Source organism: Gadus chalcogrammus, chromosome 2 (genome assembly GCF_026213295.1).
Source record: "Gadus chalcogrammus isolate NIFS_2021 chromosome 2, NIFS_Gcha_1.0, whole genome shotgun sequence".
NCBI lineage: Eukaryota > Metazoa > Chordata > Actinopteri > Gadiformes > Gadidae > Gadus > Gadus chalcogrammus.
The window spans coordinates 50,001-67,500 of NC_079413.1; the positions used below are offsets into that span (position 1 = coordinate 50,001).

A 17,500-nucleotide genomic window follows, 5' to 3' on the forward strand; every position below is an offset into this window, starting at 1 on the left:
GCAGCAGGGGGCGCAGCAGGGGGGCCCCCCCTCCAGACCCTCCCAGCCCCACAGGCCGTCTCTGGGCTTTGGGAACGGCCCCCCTGTGGGGGGCGGGGGGCCGGGGTCCGCTACAGAGACCATGTGCAACTGTAACGAGGTGGCGGTGACGCGCACGGTGCAGAAGGACGGCCCGAACAAGGGACGCACGTTCAACACCTGCAGCCGGCCCCGGGACCAGCAGTGTGAGTTCTTCCAGTGGGCCGACGAGAACGTGCCTCCAGGTAAACACACAGGTAACAGACACACACCTGCACAGGTTAGACACCTGCACAGGTAACGGGTAGACACCTGCACAGGTAACGGGTAGACACCTGCACAGGTAACGGGTAGACACCTGCACAGGTAACGGACAGACACCTGCACAGGTAACGGACAGACACCTGCACAGGTAACGGACAGACACCTGCACAGGTAACGGACAGACACCTGCACAGGTAACGGACAGACACCTGCACAGGTAACGGACAGACACCTGCACAGGTAACGGACAGACACCTGCACAGGTAACGGGTAGACACCTGCACAGGTAACGGGTAGACACCTGCACAGGTAACGGGTAGACACCTGCACAGGTAACGGGTAGACACCTGCACAGGTAACGGGTAGACACCTGCACAGGTGAAGGACAGACACTTGCTCAGGTAAATGACAGACACCTGCCCAGGTAACGCGTAGAGGGGTGCTCAGGTAATGGGTAGACACCTGCACAGGTAAAGGATAAACAATCTTTATGTTAGTCCAGAAGGGTTTATGCATCCTGGTGCCGCAGAACAGAATTGACTGAGCTAAATCTGAGCCTCCATCCACTTGGACACATGTGAGGCTTGTAGTGGGTGGAAGAAAGTTAACGTTGAGGTTACTTTCCAAGGAGGGGGGCGCCATCTGATTGGACCAGGGAATTGTTTATACAACTCCTCAGAATGTTGATTCCTGCTCATTGCCGATAACCCCAGTAGTTGTTTTAGAGGTCTTGAATCCATCAGTAGAGGAAGCAAATGAAGAGCAGAACATTCAGTCCTGCTCCTGTTACGTAACGGCCAGGGGAGTTCAACCATCTCTCACAGCTCATGTCTCCCAGGCTAGATCATGTATCTCTATTCAAACGATCAACCGCTGTCCCTTAAACGGCTCATTTTATCCTCCACATGAAATGCACGCATGCATTGGTGGAGACCACTTCTGAATGTAACCCAGCGTGGTGGCCCCTAAGGAGTGGAGCTTTGTCTCAGGACCCGGTGGGAGTCGTCAAGGTGCTGCGGGGGGGGGGGGGGAGGGGGGTCACGCTCCCGGTTGTTGGGACATGTGGATCCGAAGGCAGCAGACCTGAGGGCAGCCATCCACACCACACCAGCTGGCAGCCGGCCGGAGCAGCCGGTCAGGGAGGGAGGACCCCTCTGTGGGGCCCCCGGCCCCTCGACACAACCCTGGCTCTCCTTTCTCCTCTGGCTGTCATGGTTACCTAACGCCCAGCTCTCTCCTGTGTCCCAGGGTCAGAAGGAGGACGAGGAGGAGGAGGTGGAGGAGGAGGAGGTTACAATAGAGGAGGAGGAGGAGGAGGAGGTTACAGTGGTGGAGGAGGAGGTGGAGGAGGAGGAGGAGATTACAATAGAGGAGGAGGAGGAGGAGGTTACAGTGGTGGAGGAGGAGGAGGAGGAGGAGGAGGAGGAGGAGGTGGAGGTGGAGGTGGAGGAGGAGGAAGAGGAGGAGGAGGCGTGGTGAAGAAGGTGAGGAAGCAGGCGGGGGCCTCCTCCTCCTCTGGCGCGCCTCCTGCCACTAAGAAACCCCGGACCTGTGGCATCTGCCACACGCCCGGACACACCCGCACCACCTGCCCCCAGCGGTGACACCACCCGCACCACCTGCCCCCAGCGGTGACACCACCCGCACCACCTGCCCCCAGCGGTGACACCACCCGCACCACCTGCCCCCAGCGGTGACACCACCCGCACCACCTGCCCCCAGCGGTGACACCACCCGCACCACCTGCCCCCAGCGGTGACACCACCTGCCCGCCCCCCCAGCGGTGACATCACAGCCCCGCCCCCAGCGGTGACATCACAGCCCCGCCCCCAGCGGTGACATCCCAGCCCCGCCCCCAGAGGTGACACCACAGCCCCGCCCCCAGCAGTGACATCACACCACCACCCCCCCCCCAGCGGTCTTCAGGGGGGCTGTTGGTGTTTCTAAGGAGAGGAGGAGTCGGGGGGGGTTAGGGGGGGCTAGGGGGGTCAGTGGGGTTAGGGGGGTTAGGGGGGGCTAGGGGGGTTAGGGGGGTTAGATGAGGGGTTGAGGTGGGCTGTGTGTGATTGGCCGAGGGGCCGATGACGGTTCAAAGTGGACATTAATGTTTGAACCAGATTGTATTTGATGGAATGATTTTAAACTATGGTAATGATCCCAGTATTTTTGTTGACCAAGAAAGTTTTATTTGTTGGCATGATTGTAAATAAAAAAAACGATATTTCAACCTTTTGATGTTGCACATCTGTACAAATGTAAGCCAACCGAAGCTATCAAAGATCAAAGATATTTAAAAATGGTAGCATGGTTAACGTTTATATTGTCCTTAATTAGTTCAGTTGCAGTAAGAGCCTCTAAAGTAAAACCCAAACAAGCTGTTCGAGTAGAGTAGTGTTGGAGCGCAGTAATGGGACGATAACGATGCATAGGTTAAAACTACATCTGGAGCGCAGATGTTGGTCGACGTCCCGAACGACGCGTCATTCCCAGAAATACAGCGACAAACAAACGGGTTTCCGCCCCACCGGGACAAATTACCGCGTGTGTTCCCGTTAAACGCCTATAGACAGTTTAGTTGCTTTCTTCGGAACACGTTTTACAACGAAGTGTATAATAACGTACACCCACCTCCCGCTTACTGGCACGTGTGTGAGTCATAACGTGGGTGGGAATGTACGATGTGATCTGTCCTTCATCGTTTCCCGCTCTCTCCTCAGCTCCCGACTCCTCTGGTAGCGGTATCTGGGCAGATCACGGTCATGTGATTCCGCTCCCTGCCCAAACGGCCTCGGTAACGGCATCACACGGGGCTGCGGGGGCCTTTATGAGAGGAACAGCATGGTTCAGAGTTTGAGAACGGTCATCGTCTCGGACCGATCACGACTGATGAGTCCAGCTCGAGGTCTCATCAGCACCGGGGCTGCTCCTCACCCGTTATCGGTTCAATCGTCGCTCTAGAAACGGTTACCATGACACCCAGTGCCCGTAAGTGATGCGAGTGTTCCAGGTGCAGCGTGGACCGGAGCGTGCGTGCGCGCGCGCGTGGGTGCGTGCGTGCGTGTGTGTGTGAGTAACAACAGAACGTAAGGGGAGTTGGGAGCTGAATGAGGATATATATAGATATGATGATGATGTGTATATATATATATATATATATATACATATATACATATATACATGTATACATGTATACATGTATACATGTATACATGTATACATGTATATATATACATATATACATACATATATACATACATATATATATATATATATACATATAATAATAATAATACATTTAATTTAGAGGCGCCTTTCAAAACACCCAAGGTCACCTTACAGAGCATATAGTCATCATACATATTTTAAAAAAAACAAGACATTGTGGAAAAAATAAATAAATAAATAAATAAATAAACATAAGCAATAAGAAATAAATAAAACAAAAACAAGACAAAACAAAACAAAAAAAACAATCAAAACAGTGATCAGTTAGACGTTGTGTGCGAGTTTGAACAGGTGAGTTTTGAGTTGTGACTTGAAGGTTGTAATGGTGTCTGACTGTTTTATGTGTGGGGGGAGGGAGTTCCAGAGCCTGGGTGCTGAACAGCTGAATGACCGGGCACCCATTGAAGTGAGTCGTGATGTGGGGATACATAGTAGTCCAGCAGAGGTTGAGCGGAGGGAGCGGGAGGGAGTGTATTCTTGGAGGAGGTCGCAGAGGTAACTGGGGGCTAAGTTGTGGAGAGCTTTGTAGGTGAGGAGTAGGGTTTTGTATTGGATGCGGTAGTGTACTGGGAGCCAGTGAAGTTGAATGAGGACAGGGGTGATGTGGTCAGATGATTTGGTGCGGGTGTATATATATATACATATATATATATATATATACATACATATATATATATATATATATATATATACATACATATATACATATATATATATATATATATATACATATATACATATATATATATATATATATATATATACATATATACATATATATATATATATATATACATATATACATATATATATATACATATATACATATATACATATATATACATATATATACATATATACATATATAAATATACATATATACATATATATATATATATATATACATATATATATATATATATATGATCCTTTCTAGTAAGTTGAGCACACAGCAACTGGGCTCCAAGTTGTAGTCCTCGCATTTATGGGATTTGATTGGACAATTAAGTGTACCGTGCTTATGGTTAGAATAATTAACTATCAATTACACCCTTGCAAAAAGTACGTTCCGTCCACAGCCTTGGGTGTTGAACTATTTTATTTGTTTCATTTTATTTTAATTTTAGTTACATTTGTATGTCCGGTATATAATACAATAATATGTGAGCAGCCTCATTTCAGATCTCAAAGAAAACATAGCAATGTAGAAGGCCTATGTGTTGTCATTCTATAACCTACATCTATAATTAGCCTAATAATTTAATTATTTATATCTATAAAAGTACGACCAACCAAACCCTTATGATATATATAAAGTAATGTGAAAACAAGACAGCATTTCAAACTTTCACAATAACCTTCGTGTTTTGACCCCCGCCTCCTCGCTCGGCCCCGCCCCCCACGGCCCCGCCCCTCTTCTGCACTCTGCTCTCATTTGCGCGCGCGTTCTCGCGGGCACGCTCCAAGGGGGCTCGTCTTATCGCAACGGAGGGGGCGCGCCTGATTTAAAGGACGCGCTCTCCAGTGTTGATGTGTCGCAGATTTTAAAACTCTGAAAGAGAGGGAGAGAGATTCACAGAAAAAGAGAGAGAGAGAGAGAGGGAGACAGAGAGACAGAGGGAGAGATAGAGAGAGAGACAGAGGGAGAGGGAGAGGGAGAGAGGGGAGGGGACATCACAGTTATTCGTGGAGTAGTGCAGGTGATGCACGAGGACAGCGGAGCAGCAGAGAGTTGGAAGAAGCTTGCTTGAGGAGCAGTCAGAGTTCTGCTGCCTGGAGACAGAAGAGCGCGTGCCGCGTCCCGTCCGCCGGTAGAGACATGGAGCTGTCCTCCATCGGAGAGCAGGTGTTCGCCGTGGAGTCAATCACCAAGAAGCGCGTGCGAAAGGTGAGACGCGGGACTGACTTTTACGTAACATCCGACGGACTATGTAGACCAGGTAGACCTATAGACTAGTATAAAGACCTACTCTGTAGAACTATGGCAGGTAGAGCCGGTTCGTCCCCAGTCCGAGCCCCTATCCCGGGCTCTATGGGACCTACGCAGTTCCCGGTAGTTTCCTGCTCTAACGGAGGATGCTGGAACAACGAGAGAGCCAAAGTTAGTACGCGTGTTCCCGCAGACCGTCACGCGTCAGGAGCCGCACGGACGGCGTGTGCTGGTAGTACGGCGGGAAGGGGGTGTGTACCCCGCGACCATTGGAGTCCGCGAGAGTGCGGGACCGTTCACCATGCGCACTGGTACCAGTCCGAGGAGCTACGCAGATTGGTAGCACTGGTCCCAGTGCGCCATGGAGCTACGCAGTCCGGGGATCCAGGGGGAAACTGCTGCGTAATGTTGGGACTTTAGTGAGCGGGGGGGGGCGGGAAGGGGAACGGAGAGAGAGCGCGAGGGGTGGCGGGGGTCCATGGGGTTCTTTGCATTGACGTATTACTATTCTATATTTTATTATTATTATTATTATTATTATTATTTTTACCTTAAAAAAAAGAAGCGTAATTTAGTGAACCGTAAGCAGCGTGATGATGCTCGCAGAAGCACGTGACTTTATGTAATGTTATCCTCGAAAGGGCGGAGGTGCGAGGCTCGTGGGTTGCGCAACACCATGTTGTTTACAAGTGCCCGTGGCCCCACCTTCTCCAGTAGCGACACCACCTTCTAGAAAGTGCTTCTCCGTTATCCCGCTGCCCCCCCCGCCTCCTGCCCATGTGCGCTCACGTCATCACGACGATTGTTCGGCGCGTTGAGGCCAAACAGCTCCGCTATCATTGACGTCATCGCCCACAACAGAATGTGACTCCTGCCCCCCCCCGACTTACTTTAAAGGGACAGCGGTCCTGTTTGGCCAACATGAAAACACAACAACAGCGTGAGGCGCTGGAAGCATGCATGTCGTCACACGCACGAGCCGACATGTGCTCAGTGTTGACTGTGATGTGTGTGTGTGTGTGTGTGTGTGTGTGTCCGTCCTCCAGGGGAACGTGGAGTACCTCCTGAAGTGGCAGGGATGGCCCCAGAAGTGAGTAACAGTGACTCACCCTCAGTGATCTCACACCAGATAACCGTTCTGAGCAGACAGACCCAGAGATGGATGGGTGGATGGATGGATACCAAATATAGATGTAAACAGATAGATACAGCTGGATTTATTATATCATCGGTCCATTTTAGATATACAGATAGAAAGACCAGACAAACAAATAGATGGATAGATACATTGATGTATAGCTGGATGGATACTAAAGATGGATCGGTATAGATATATATATAGTTATACAGAGATATTTATATATATATAGTATAGACAGATAGATGGATAGATAGATGTATACATACATGATAGAGTGACAGAGTGAGAGTGACAGAGTGAGAGTGACAGTGTGAGAGTGACAGAGACAGAGTGAGAGTGACAGTGAGAGTGACCGAGTGAGAGTGACAGTGTGAGAGTGACAGTGAGAGAGTGACAGAGTGAGAGTGAGAGAGTGAGAGTGACAGAGTGAGAGTGACAGAGCTCTCTGTGCTCCAGGTACAGCACCTGGGAGCCCGAGGACCACATCCTGGACCCGCGCCTGGTGCTAGCCTACGAGGAGAAGTGAGCGCCCCCTCCGACCTGTCTGTCTGCCTCCTCCGACCTGTCTGTCTGCCCCCTCCGACCTGTCTGTCTGCCTCCTCCGACCTGTCTGTCTGCCTCCACCGACCTGTCTGTCTGTCAGCCCCCTCCGACCTGTCTGTCTGCCTCCACCGACCTGTCTGTCTGCCTCCTCCGACCTGTCTGTCTGCCTCCACCGACCTGTCTGTCTGTCAGCCCCCTCCGACCTGTCTGTCTGCCTCCACCGACCTGTCTGTCTGCCTCCTCCGACCTGTCTGTCTGCCTCCTCCAACCTGTCTGTCTGCCTCCACCGACCTGTCTGTCTGCCTCCACCGACCTGTCTGTCAGCCCCCCGACCTGTCTGTCAGCCCCCCGACCTGTCTCTCTGTCAGCCCCCAGCGACCTGTCTGTCTGTCAGCCCCCAGCGACCTGTCTGTCAGCCCCCCGACCTGTCTGTCTGCCTCCACCGACCTGTCTGTCTGTCAGCCCCCCGACCTGTCTGTCTGTCAGCCCCCCGACCTGTCTGTCTGCCTTTGTACTGTGATTCTCTGACTCTCTTCACCCCCCCCCCCCCCCCAGGGAGGAGCGGGACCGTGCGGTGGCGTTCCGGAGGAAGGGTCTCCGTCCCCGGCGGCTGCTGCTGAGGGTACGTTCCCCCCCTCTGCCCCTCCACCCCCAGGGTACGTACCCCCCCTCTGCCCCCCCACCCCCAGGGTACGTACCCCCCCTCTGCCCCCCCCAGGGTATGTACCCCCCCTCTGCCCCCCCCCCAGGGTATGTATCCCTCCTCTGCCCTGCCCCAGGGTATGTATCCCCCCTCTGCCCCCCCCCAGGGTATGTATCCCCCCTCTGCCCCCCCCCAGGGTATGTATCCCTCCTCTGCCCCCCCCCAGGGTACGTTCCCCCCCTCTGCCCCCCCCAGGGTACGTTCCCCCCCTCTGCCCCCCCCCGGGGTACGTTCCCCCCCTCTGCCCCCCCCAGGGTACGTTCCCCCCCTCTGACGGCTGTCAGACGCCGGGCGGAGACGCTCAGCTTCCAGGATCTCAGTGACTTCATGATGACCTCCCCCCGCATCAGCCTCCCCCGGCCACTCCTCACCCGCTCCTCTTCTCTTGGTGTGTGTGTGTGCGTGTGTGTGCGTGTGTGTGCGTGTGTGCGTGAGTGTGTGTGTGTGTGTGTGTGTGCCCCCCCTCCAGAATCTCTTCGCCATGGACCTCCGTAGCCAGCACAAGGAGGAGGCCGCGCCCCCTCCGCGGCTCCGCCTCTCTCTGGCGCGCTCCATGAGCACCGACGTGGACCCGGGGGGGCGGGGGGGCCTGTGCCGCCGGCTGGCCGGGCGCCGGGGGGGGGCGAGGCCCTCAGCTCACGGGCCGTCCCGCAAACACCGCCGCTTCCTGAGGAAGGAGAAAGAGGAGGAGGAAGAGGAGGAGGAGGAGGAGGAGGGCGGGGCCATGCGGCGAGGAGGGTGGAAGTGCGGCGGGAAACCGGACATGGAGCTGTCGGACTACGCCAGCGAGCCGCGCGCAGGCAGCCTCTACGGTGGGTGGGTGGCGCGCCCGGGCGGAGCCCCGCCCCCTAAAGGTGGATTCACACCTCCGGATCCGGGCGAAAACCGTCCTTCCGTACCGAACGTTGTCTCCGGTACTGCCCTTCATACTCCCTCCGTCCGGTTTAGCGTGGTTATGGATGTTACGCTAAACGTCCTCTAGAGGGCAGTGACTGTCCTGTCGCAAATTAACGGCATCCACAATCGCAAACATGGCATCTGTACAGGAGATGGCTTTGCTTTGTGTCATCCGAAATCGGCAAAAATGGCACCAAAAGTGAAGGCATGTGACACCCCCACCAACCCGCAGATTAAAAAAAAATCAATTTTTAAATGTCCAGTCATTGCCAAATACAAATTAAACACAAAATATATATACATAACAGATATTATACTACTCTCTCTATATTTTTGCGAATGGTTGGCCTTCTGACTCTTTACGGCCTCCTCGACTTCCGTTGGTATTGCTCCGTTTCTCCCGGAGCACTCCGGAGTCGTGAGCTCAGAGGCGACGGACCCACTGACACAACGACCTCCGGACCGGACGGAAGGGTCCCAAGGGTCTGGTCCCTAAGGGTCTGCTCCCTGAGGGTCTGCTCCCTGAGGGTCTGCTGCCCTAAGGGTCTGCTCCCTAAGGGTCTGCTCCCTGAGGGTCTGCTCCCCTGAGGGTCTGCTCCCTGAGGGTCTGCTCCCCTGAGGGTCCATGAGGGACAGTGAGACCCTCCATCTTTGGGAGGGAGTCATGGTTCTAAACAGGAGAACCAGAGTGAAGGAGTTTCACCTCCGGCTCCAGAGTTTAGACTCACGACCTGACCCTGTCCTCTCTCCTCTTCCTCTTCCTCCTCCTCCTCCTCCCTCCTCCCTCTCCCCCTCCTCCTCCCTCTCCTCCTCCTCCTCCCTCCTCCCTCCTCCCCCCTCTCCTCCTCCCCCTCCTCCCTCTCCTCCTCCTCCTCCTTCTCCTTCTCCCTCTCCTCCTCCTCCTTCTCCTCCTCCCTCCTCCCTCTCCTCCTCCTCCCTCTCCCTCTCCTCCTCCTCCTCCCTCTCCTCCTCCTTCCTCCTCCTCCCTCCTCCTCCTTCCTCCTCCTCCCTCCTCCTCCTCCTCCTCCTCCCTCCTCCCTCTCCTCCTTCTCCCTCTCCTCCTCTTCCTCTTCCTCCTCAGGCCGTTCTGAGTGCAGCTCCCCGATGACGCTTCACCCTGAGGACTCGTCAGCGGAGGAGAGCCTCGCCCTCAACCTACTGGCCGTGCACTCGCTGGCCCGGGGGGGCTCCAGCTCCGGGGAGGACCCCGACCTGGGGGTCACGCTGGGGGGGCCCGCCGCCGAGACCCCCGTGTCCCCGGGCAGCCAATCAGAGAGCTGGGATTGCATGTCGGAGGCGGGGCCCAAAGACGTCCTTAGCGACGGCGGGGAGGGGGACGTGGACAGCAGCACGGGCAGCCGGGAGGGGGGGCGGGGTCTGTCGGGGGACGTGGGGGTGGGGGGGCGGGGTCTGTCGGGGGACGTGGGGGTGTGGGGGCGGGGTCTGTCGGGGGACGTGGGGGTGGGGGGGCGGGGTCTGTCGGGGGACGTGGGGGTGGGGGTGCGGGGTCTGTTGGGGGGCGGGGGGGCTCTCCCCCCACCGGGCCCCGCCTGGCAGAGGAGCGGCGCGTCGGTGATCGTGAACATTCAGGGGAGCGGGCCCCTGGACCCCCGGAGGGTCGAACCCTCCCCCGGGGACCCCGAGGGGGGGTCCGGGGCCCCGGCGCTGCTCGCCCCGGCGCTCCCGGGAGACGAGGACGTGGCCGCCGGGACCCCCGACGAGAAGGTGACCGTCACCCAGGTGACCATCAACGCCGTGACCGTGACGTTCCGGGAGGCCACGGAGGCCGAGGGCTTCTTCAAAGGCCTCTAGTTCGGGGATTGGGGGCGGGGCCTGAGGGCAGAAAAGGGGAGGGGCGTGATAGGAAAACAGAAGCTTTGGCTATCACTCGTTTCAAACGTGTAAATAGTTGTTTGTGTGTATATATATGTATATCTATCTGTGTGTTTGTGTACGTGACAGATCCTTCCAGATGTTTACAGACGTTCTTATTGGCAAAATTCCGAGGATACGTTGAATATTGACCCATTGCCTTTAAAGAAGAGATCAGAGGAGAGCTGAGGGAACAGGGGTTCCTGGGGTTCGGACCGACTGCCGTTCGGGGCGGTGCACTCGTGTTCAGGCTGCAGACAGGCGGAGCGTGCGAAGCTCCAACCTCATCACCTATATTATGACTTCCAAGCAGCTACTTGTACCAGAGGGCTCCGCCTCCGTCCGTCGTCCCACACTGAACACCACTGTTACCGGCCCGCGCACCGGCCTCCTTTTCTAACAAAGCCTTTTGTACGACCGCCTCCTCCAGTGTTGAGCCGGCGCATGCCCCGTCTGTCCCGTGCGTCCTGTGTCTCAGCGGGCTCCTCTCCCCGGCCCCCTCCCAGAGGAGCAGCGCGATGAGGAGCCTCAGTAGAGTAGCACGTGCTGTTAGCCGTCTTTCTGTCCTCGTAGTTCGGAGTGTAGCCGTTCTATTTTTATATCCTGACGCTCCTGGTGTGTGTGTTGTATCATGAAGAGGTGTCGGTGTACAACGTTACAGAGCTGTGTACAATGATGTGCTCACGCACGTGAGGTCAAGAGGTCCTGAGCTACTATTTATCGCATGTCACATAGGATGGCCTCAACTATAATAACTATACTATCACTGGTCTCGTTGAAGTTTCTCTTTGATGAATGTTCGAAATGTCTTTATGAAAAATGCCTTTTTATTTGGACTGTATTTACAATAAATATGGAAACATGATTACCTGACCTCTGTTTCTAGATGTTTCTTATAACAAAAAGACCGTCAATAGTTACCACTGTTCTTCAATGACACCCCATTAAAACTCTTACAGTCACTTCCTCCTCCAGTCCCTACAGGATGCAGAGACCTGAAGAGAGGTCAGAGGTTATAGATATGACCTCCAGTCCCTACAGGATGCAGAGACCTGAAGAGAGGTCAGAGGTTATAGATATGACCTCCAGTCCCTACAGGATGCAGAGACCTGAAGAGAGGTCAGAGGTTATAGATATGACCTCCAGTCCCTACAGGATGCAGAGACCTGAAGAGAGGTCAGAGGTTATAGATATGACCTCCAGTCCCTACAGGATGCAGAGACCTGAAGAGAGGTCAGAGGTTATAGATATGACCTCCAGTCCCTACAGGATGCAGAGACCTGAAGAGAGGTCAGAGGTTATAGATATGACCTCCAGTCCCTACAGGATGCAGAGACCTGAAGAGAGGTCACCTAACCCTAACCCAATCAAGTCACACTAACTAACTAACTAACTAACTAACATAATGAAGAGTTTCAGACCGTTGGCCTCGCTACGTGTTGTCAGTGTAGGACTGTCGACCACAGAACTGTAAGGCTTCAGTGTGCCTGGTATCATGTGGTGCGATAGCGTCGCGGCGCTGTCACGTTAAAATTGTACCGGGGGCGAAAATTGTACCGGGTACATATCAGTGGTCCGTTGCCAGGCAACGAACAACAGATTACGTAAGGGGTTGTCCGTTGCCAGGCAGGTTTCAATCGCGCCCATGTTGCCGAAGACGAAATAATATAATACAGATAACGGATCGCTAGATAACACTTGTTTTTACTTTATATTTGTATTGCATTTAATTGTTTCATCGAATTTAGCTAGTAAACTGAGTGTTTAATGTGTATCATAGTCTAGCTAGCTTGTGTTAATTTAATTTCCTTAATTTAATTTAGAGAATAGATTATAGGTAATAGATAGATAGATGGGTAGATAGGTGAGCAGGCATTTACTAACTGGTATTTTTTTTTATTATTATTATTCACGTTATCCCCATAACATTTAGCTATTACTGTGTAGGGAAATAGATAAATTCAATGCAATACAATACAAATATAAAGTTAGGAACGCTAATAAATGTAATTTGTAAAATAAGTGTTATCTGTCTTTTCGCGCTCAATGAACGAGTTCGCGAATGGTCAAGAACCTTCCCACGTCATTCGACGCGATCGATCGTCTGTTGCCAGGCAGGTTTGGAATGGATTACTATGGATGACGTAGGCCGGTACAATTTTAACGTGACAGCGCCGCTAGAGGGCGCGTTGTTCGCAGCGGGAACTGAGCAGAAAGAACTGTGACTCACAAACCCTTTTCCTTCTCATTGTTGCTGGTAATTATTGATGCGTTCAGTTCCAAGAATAACCCTCATATAGGTAGGTAGATCTATACTCGCCTTCTACCACTGCTGAACCTCCGACTCTGAATTCTGCTTTGTTTGCTATTAATTCCTCTTTCACATGTGGGTGAAGTTTGTTTATTCATTTATATCAGAGAAACGCGCTCCATTTAGCTGTTTGAAATGCGTTAGCGGCAACCATTTCGACAACTAATATTTGCTCAAAGAATTTATAGTTTATGGTGCTTTCCATTTCGACAGCATGTATTAGAAGATACGGGGTCAATGGGGGGGGGGGGTGATGGAGGAGGTAATAGAGGAGGTGATGGGGGCAATGACGCCTGTGGAAAGCAGACGGAGGCCATTTTGTTTTGTGGTGTTGCTGGGGAAGTAGCGGCAAAACTAGCACGCGACCGCTTCGGACGACCGGTAGTCTGTCTGCCGTGGTCAGACAGGTAGTCTGTTTCTGTCGAGGTCAGACAGACAGGTAGTCTGCTTCTGTCGTGTCGAGGTCAGACAGGTAGTCTGTATCTATGGAGGTCAGACAGGTAGTTAGCTAGCTAGCTGGAGTTGGTCTTAATATAGGGTGACCAGATTTGAGTTTGTGAAAAAGAGGACACTTCGTCGCGGGGGGGGGGGGGGGGGGGGGGGGGGGGCGGGCGAAAACATGGGTATTTTTTCTTTAGTTCGTCCGTGAACTTATATTTACGTTTTAGGCATGACTGCAGACAGTGGCGATCCTAGGTCCAATTGCGCCCCGGGCAAGATTGTTGACGGGGGGGGGGTTTCATTCCGTCTATACACGGCACCTTCTCAACGAGCACATGAGATCGGTCGCCCAATGACAGACTCTCTCTACAGTCAGCTCGCGCAAGAAGGTGGAACGTATAATAATAACAATAATATATATATTTTTTTTTTTTTGCGACGAGGCAAAATACCGGACGTTTTTGGAATCCCTGCCGGACGCATTTTTTAGGTCTCGAAAAGAGGACATGTCCGGGAAAAAGAGGACGTCTGGTCACCCTACTTAATAGCCAACAGAGACTGGCTCAATCCGAATACTTAAGTACTAACCCTAACCCTAGTACTTAGTATTGCTGTTCAGTGTCTACTACTTGACCATACTACACTTGACAGTGTAGTACGGTCTACAGCTATGCGTGGAACACCGCCGAAACTCCACCGGATGTTTGGAGATCACGTATCTCCCCTCAAATGCCGGCAAAATTACCTTGATAAATACCTGTTTTCTGTCTTGTCATCGTTGCTATTAAATTAAATATGTCTCTTTTTACTTACTTTACTTTTATACTCTTTTTAGTGTCTTTTTTTCTCCGCTTTCTACAACGTCTTTCTAAGCCGCTGTTGGTGGTGTCGGGTCAGCCATCTCTTCTTCGTTCGTTACACACTCCTGTTGCATTGTGGGATAGCGTATTGACCTACCATTGTATACTGTGGCGATAGCACGCATTCGGAAACGTTTTCCGTACTACACAATGCGTACTGAGCATTCGGACGCGCTATATTTGTGGCGTACTACAAAATGCATACTACATAGCAGTCAAGTATGAGTATTCACATAAAGATAGACAACTGGTAGCACACACAGGTTAGAGCAATACGGACAGGAAAAGGAATGAAGGCCGCATAAAGGACGAGCTTGTTGTTGTTAGCTCGATAATCAGTCAGAAATGGTAAGTAATAGTAGTAATTAATTAGTGAGACGATATTAATCCATAAGAGGCTGAATCCGAATACTTAGTACATACTATTTCTGTTCAGTGTCTACTACTTGACCGTACTACACTTGACTGTAGTACGGTCTACAGCTATGCGTAGAACGCTTCCGAACGCCGCCGAAACTCCACCGGATGTTTGGAGATGACGTATCTCCCCTCAGATGCCGGCAAAAGTTACCTGTTTTCCGTCTTGTCATCGTTGCTATTGAATTAAAAATGTCTCTTTTTACTTAATTACTTACTTTACTTTGTTACTCTTACTGTCTCTTTTTTTTCGCCGCTTTCTACGACTTCTTTCTGGTGGTGTCGGGTCAGCCATCTCTTCTTCGTTCGTTACCAGATTCCGGTTGTATTGTGGGATAGCGTAGTGAACTCCGTTGTTTACTGTGGCGGCCGGTAGTAGACGATTTCCGTCCTACACAATGCGTACTGAGCATTCGGACGCGCTATATTTGTGGCGTACTACAAAATGCATACTATATAGCAGTCAAGTACGAGTATTCGGTTTCAGCAGCATTCAACCCATGCACACGCTCACACTTCCGTATTTCTCACGCAGATCACCAGGATAGCGCCCACCAATTTGGGCCGCTATTTAACAGTGGAACAGGTAGGAACTAAATGGGTTTCCCGTACGTAGGGTAGCCTAACCAGACGTCCTCTTTTGCGCCCCCCCCCAACAAAATCTCACTCTGAACTCAGTTCAAAACTCGAGAGCCCTGTATCCCAACCCGAACAAACATTGGACCTTTAAAAGTGAGTTCTCAAAAAAATGCAATTATCACATGAATTATTTGTAATTTCCATTTTATTATAAAAACAGTATTTGAGTCCACAGTTTGTGTTTCCTTTGTACAGTAAAAAATATTAAATTAAAACTCCCAAAGTTCTTAGCAGAAAGATAGATTGAGGGCGGAGTCTCGAGAGGGGGCGGTACCGGAAGTGGGCAGTCCTCTGCTCCCGGAGAGTGGGAGGCGCACATCCGGGGGAAGCAGCAACAGAAAAATAATAAAGAAAAACGCAGAGGCACAGAGAGCGTCACGCACGCACGCTGCGGGGGGCCGGGCCGCCTCTCCTCCTGTCGCTGTGCAACACAGTCTGTTTGGATAGAGCCTCTCGCCTTAAACTCCTCGGAACGGCGAGAGTCCAAGAAAAACCCCTGGACTACCCCGGCCCCGCCCCCGGGGGTCCCCACACCCCCGTATACTAGAAACGTTACAGGCACACAGGTATGCCACCGACCGCCCCCCGTCCCTCCCCACACGCTTCGTATGAAGTGTCTTTTTAAGGAAGGAGTGCACATACCCACACGCCCACGCACACACACACATACATTCAAAAGGGAGCGGGCTGTTTGTGAGTCCCCCCCAGCGTGCCAGCCATACAGTGGCCGGCAGGGGGGGTGCTTGGCCGGTGTGGAGGTATCGGCCCTCCACCGCCATAACACTGACAGAACCTCACTCTGGACAGACCGAATACATCGACGGCGAAATGATGATCCTACACCAGCCCGTCTGCGACCGGTTTACAAAATATATGTCTACCAATTGTAGCAGTCTCTGGGTAATATAACAAAAAATAAGAAAACGACCCCACTTTGAACAAAAATAAATAAATCAAAAACCAAACATTTTAACCGAAGATATGCATCTTGTTTGGATTTATGATAACATTAATATCTCGCATCACTCTGAAAAATTCATACTGAATGATGAAAAAAAAAAAACATAAAAAGTCCATTGCATTAAAATCGCGTCCTCTTTAATTCTTTACCGCTTCTAAAATCTTTAAAAACATTTGTTAAAAAGGCAAATGCTGCACCATCCACCCGCCCTCCCAGAAAATATCCTGTTTTTATCCTCAGAGCGGGGGCATAGAGAAACTATCCTCCTTTGTACACAATTGGCAAAAAAATATATTAACAGCAATAACTTACAATTCATTTATTCTAATTCATTTATCGACCAGTTGATTTATTGTTGCATCTCCCATAGGAAGTTCAGTTCAATGTATCTTTATTGAAAACATTTTAAATAACATTTAATAATAGTATAAAAAGAACCCGGAGGGTAAGTATTAAACTTAATAACGATAATAACACTGTCCGGGGCGAGTGCAGTTCTGCCATGAATCGCAGAGTGTTGGGCTCCGCCCCTCGTGGTGTCCGGGGCTCCGCCCCTACATGATGTCCAGGGGGTTGTGGTTCATGTTGGGGCCCAGCGGGTCTTGGCCGTTGCCCCCGTGGCCGTGCAGCCCGGACATGCCGCTGAGCTGCGACAGCATGGCGTTCTGCTCCGACCCAAACTGCTCCATATTGTTCTGTTGGGCCGACGCCTGCTGCTGCGGGGTGGGGGGCGCCCCCATGCCCGGGTGGTGCTGGTTCATGTGGCCCGGGTGCGGGGAGCCCGTCTGAGTCTGAGGGGAGATGTGGTGCGGCGAGGGCTGGGGCTGCATGCGGGGGGACGGGCTGGAGTGGGGCGGCTGCGACTGGGGCCGCGGCGAGGGCTGCGGCGAGCGCACCTGGTTGGCCAGCGCCTGGGCCTGGAGGTGCGGCGAGGGAGCCATCTGCTGCTGGGGGCTCATGGGGTTGCTGTGCTGGGCCGGGGACCCCCCGGTGCCCAGCTGCTGCTGGAGCATCCTCTGGTGCAGGACCTGCTGGAGCAGGGCCTGCGAGGGCTGGGAGGGGCCTCCGCCCTGGGGGCCCTGGGGCCCTTGAGGCTGTGGTTGCTGAGGACCCCCTCCCATGCCGCCTCCGCCCGGGCCGCCATCGCCGCCCTGCAGGCCGGCCATAGCGTTCTGCTGCTGCTGCTGCTGCTGCTGCTGCTGCTGCTGCTGCTGCTGCTGCTGCTGCAGCTGGAGGTGGTGCTGCAGCCTCTGCTGGAGCGCGGCCTGCTGCTGCGCT

General features: G+C 52.5%; 3 protein-coding genes across 5 annotated transcripts in view; 2 read left to right on the forward strand and 1 right to left on the reverse strand.

The window, feature by feature from the left end:
• The window catches only part of top3a (DNA topoisomerase III alpha), a 13,981-nt gene extending 11,768 nt beyond the window's left edge, over positions 1-2,213 (forward strand). Inside the window, exons 18-19 of the mRNA XM_056607147.1 lie at positions 1-263; positions 1,714-2,213. The exon at positions 1-263 is cut by the window's left edge and continues 525 nt beyond it. Coding sequence (XP_056463122.1) covers positions 1-263; positions 1,714-1,886 — 436 coding nt within the window. The 3' untranslated portion in view covers positions 1,887-2,213. The remainder of the gene's footprint in view (positions 264-1,713) is intronic.
• A 2,799-nt stretch (positions 2,214-5,012) lies between these two features.
• Positions 5,013-11,651, forward strand: cbx7a (chromobox homolog 7a). Its single transcript, XM_056608004.1, has 6 exons — positions 5,013-5,395; positions 6,484-6,527; positions 7,035-7,100; positions 7,677-7,743; positions 8,294-8,474; positions 9,803-11,651. The coding sequence occupies exons 1-6, from the start codon at positions 5,327-5,329 to the stop codon at positions 10,531-10,533; spliced, it is 1,158 nt and encodes a 385-aa protein (XP_056463979.1). The 5' UTR covers positions 5,013-5,326; the 3' UTR covers positions 10,534-11,651.
• Positions 11,652-15,400: 3,749 nt separating this feature from the next.
• ep300b (E1A binding protein p300 b) overlaps positions 15,401-17,500 on the reverse strand; it is a 31,896-nt gene continuing 29,796 nt past the window's right edge. For all 3 annotated transcript variants that reach the window (XM_056609352.1, XM_056609344.1, XM_056609335.1), the window contains exon 30: positions 15,401-17,500. This exon is cut by the window's right edge and continues 2,915 nt beyond it. In XM_056609352.1, coding sequence (XP_056465327.1) covers positions 16,777-17,500 — 724 coding nt within the window. In that variant the 3' untranslated portion in view covers positions 15,401-16,776.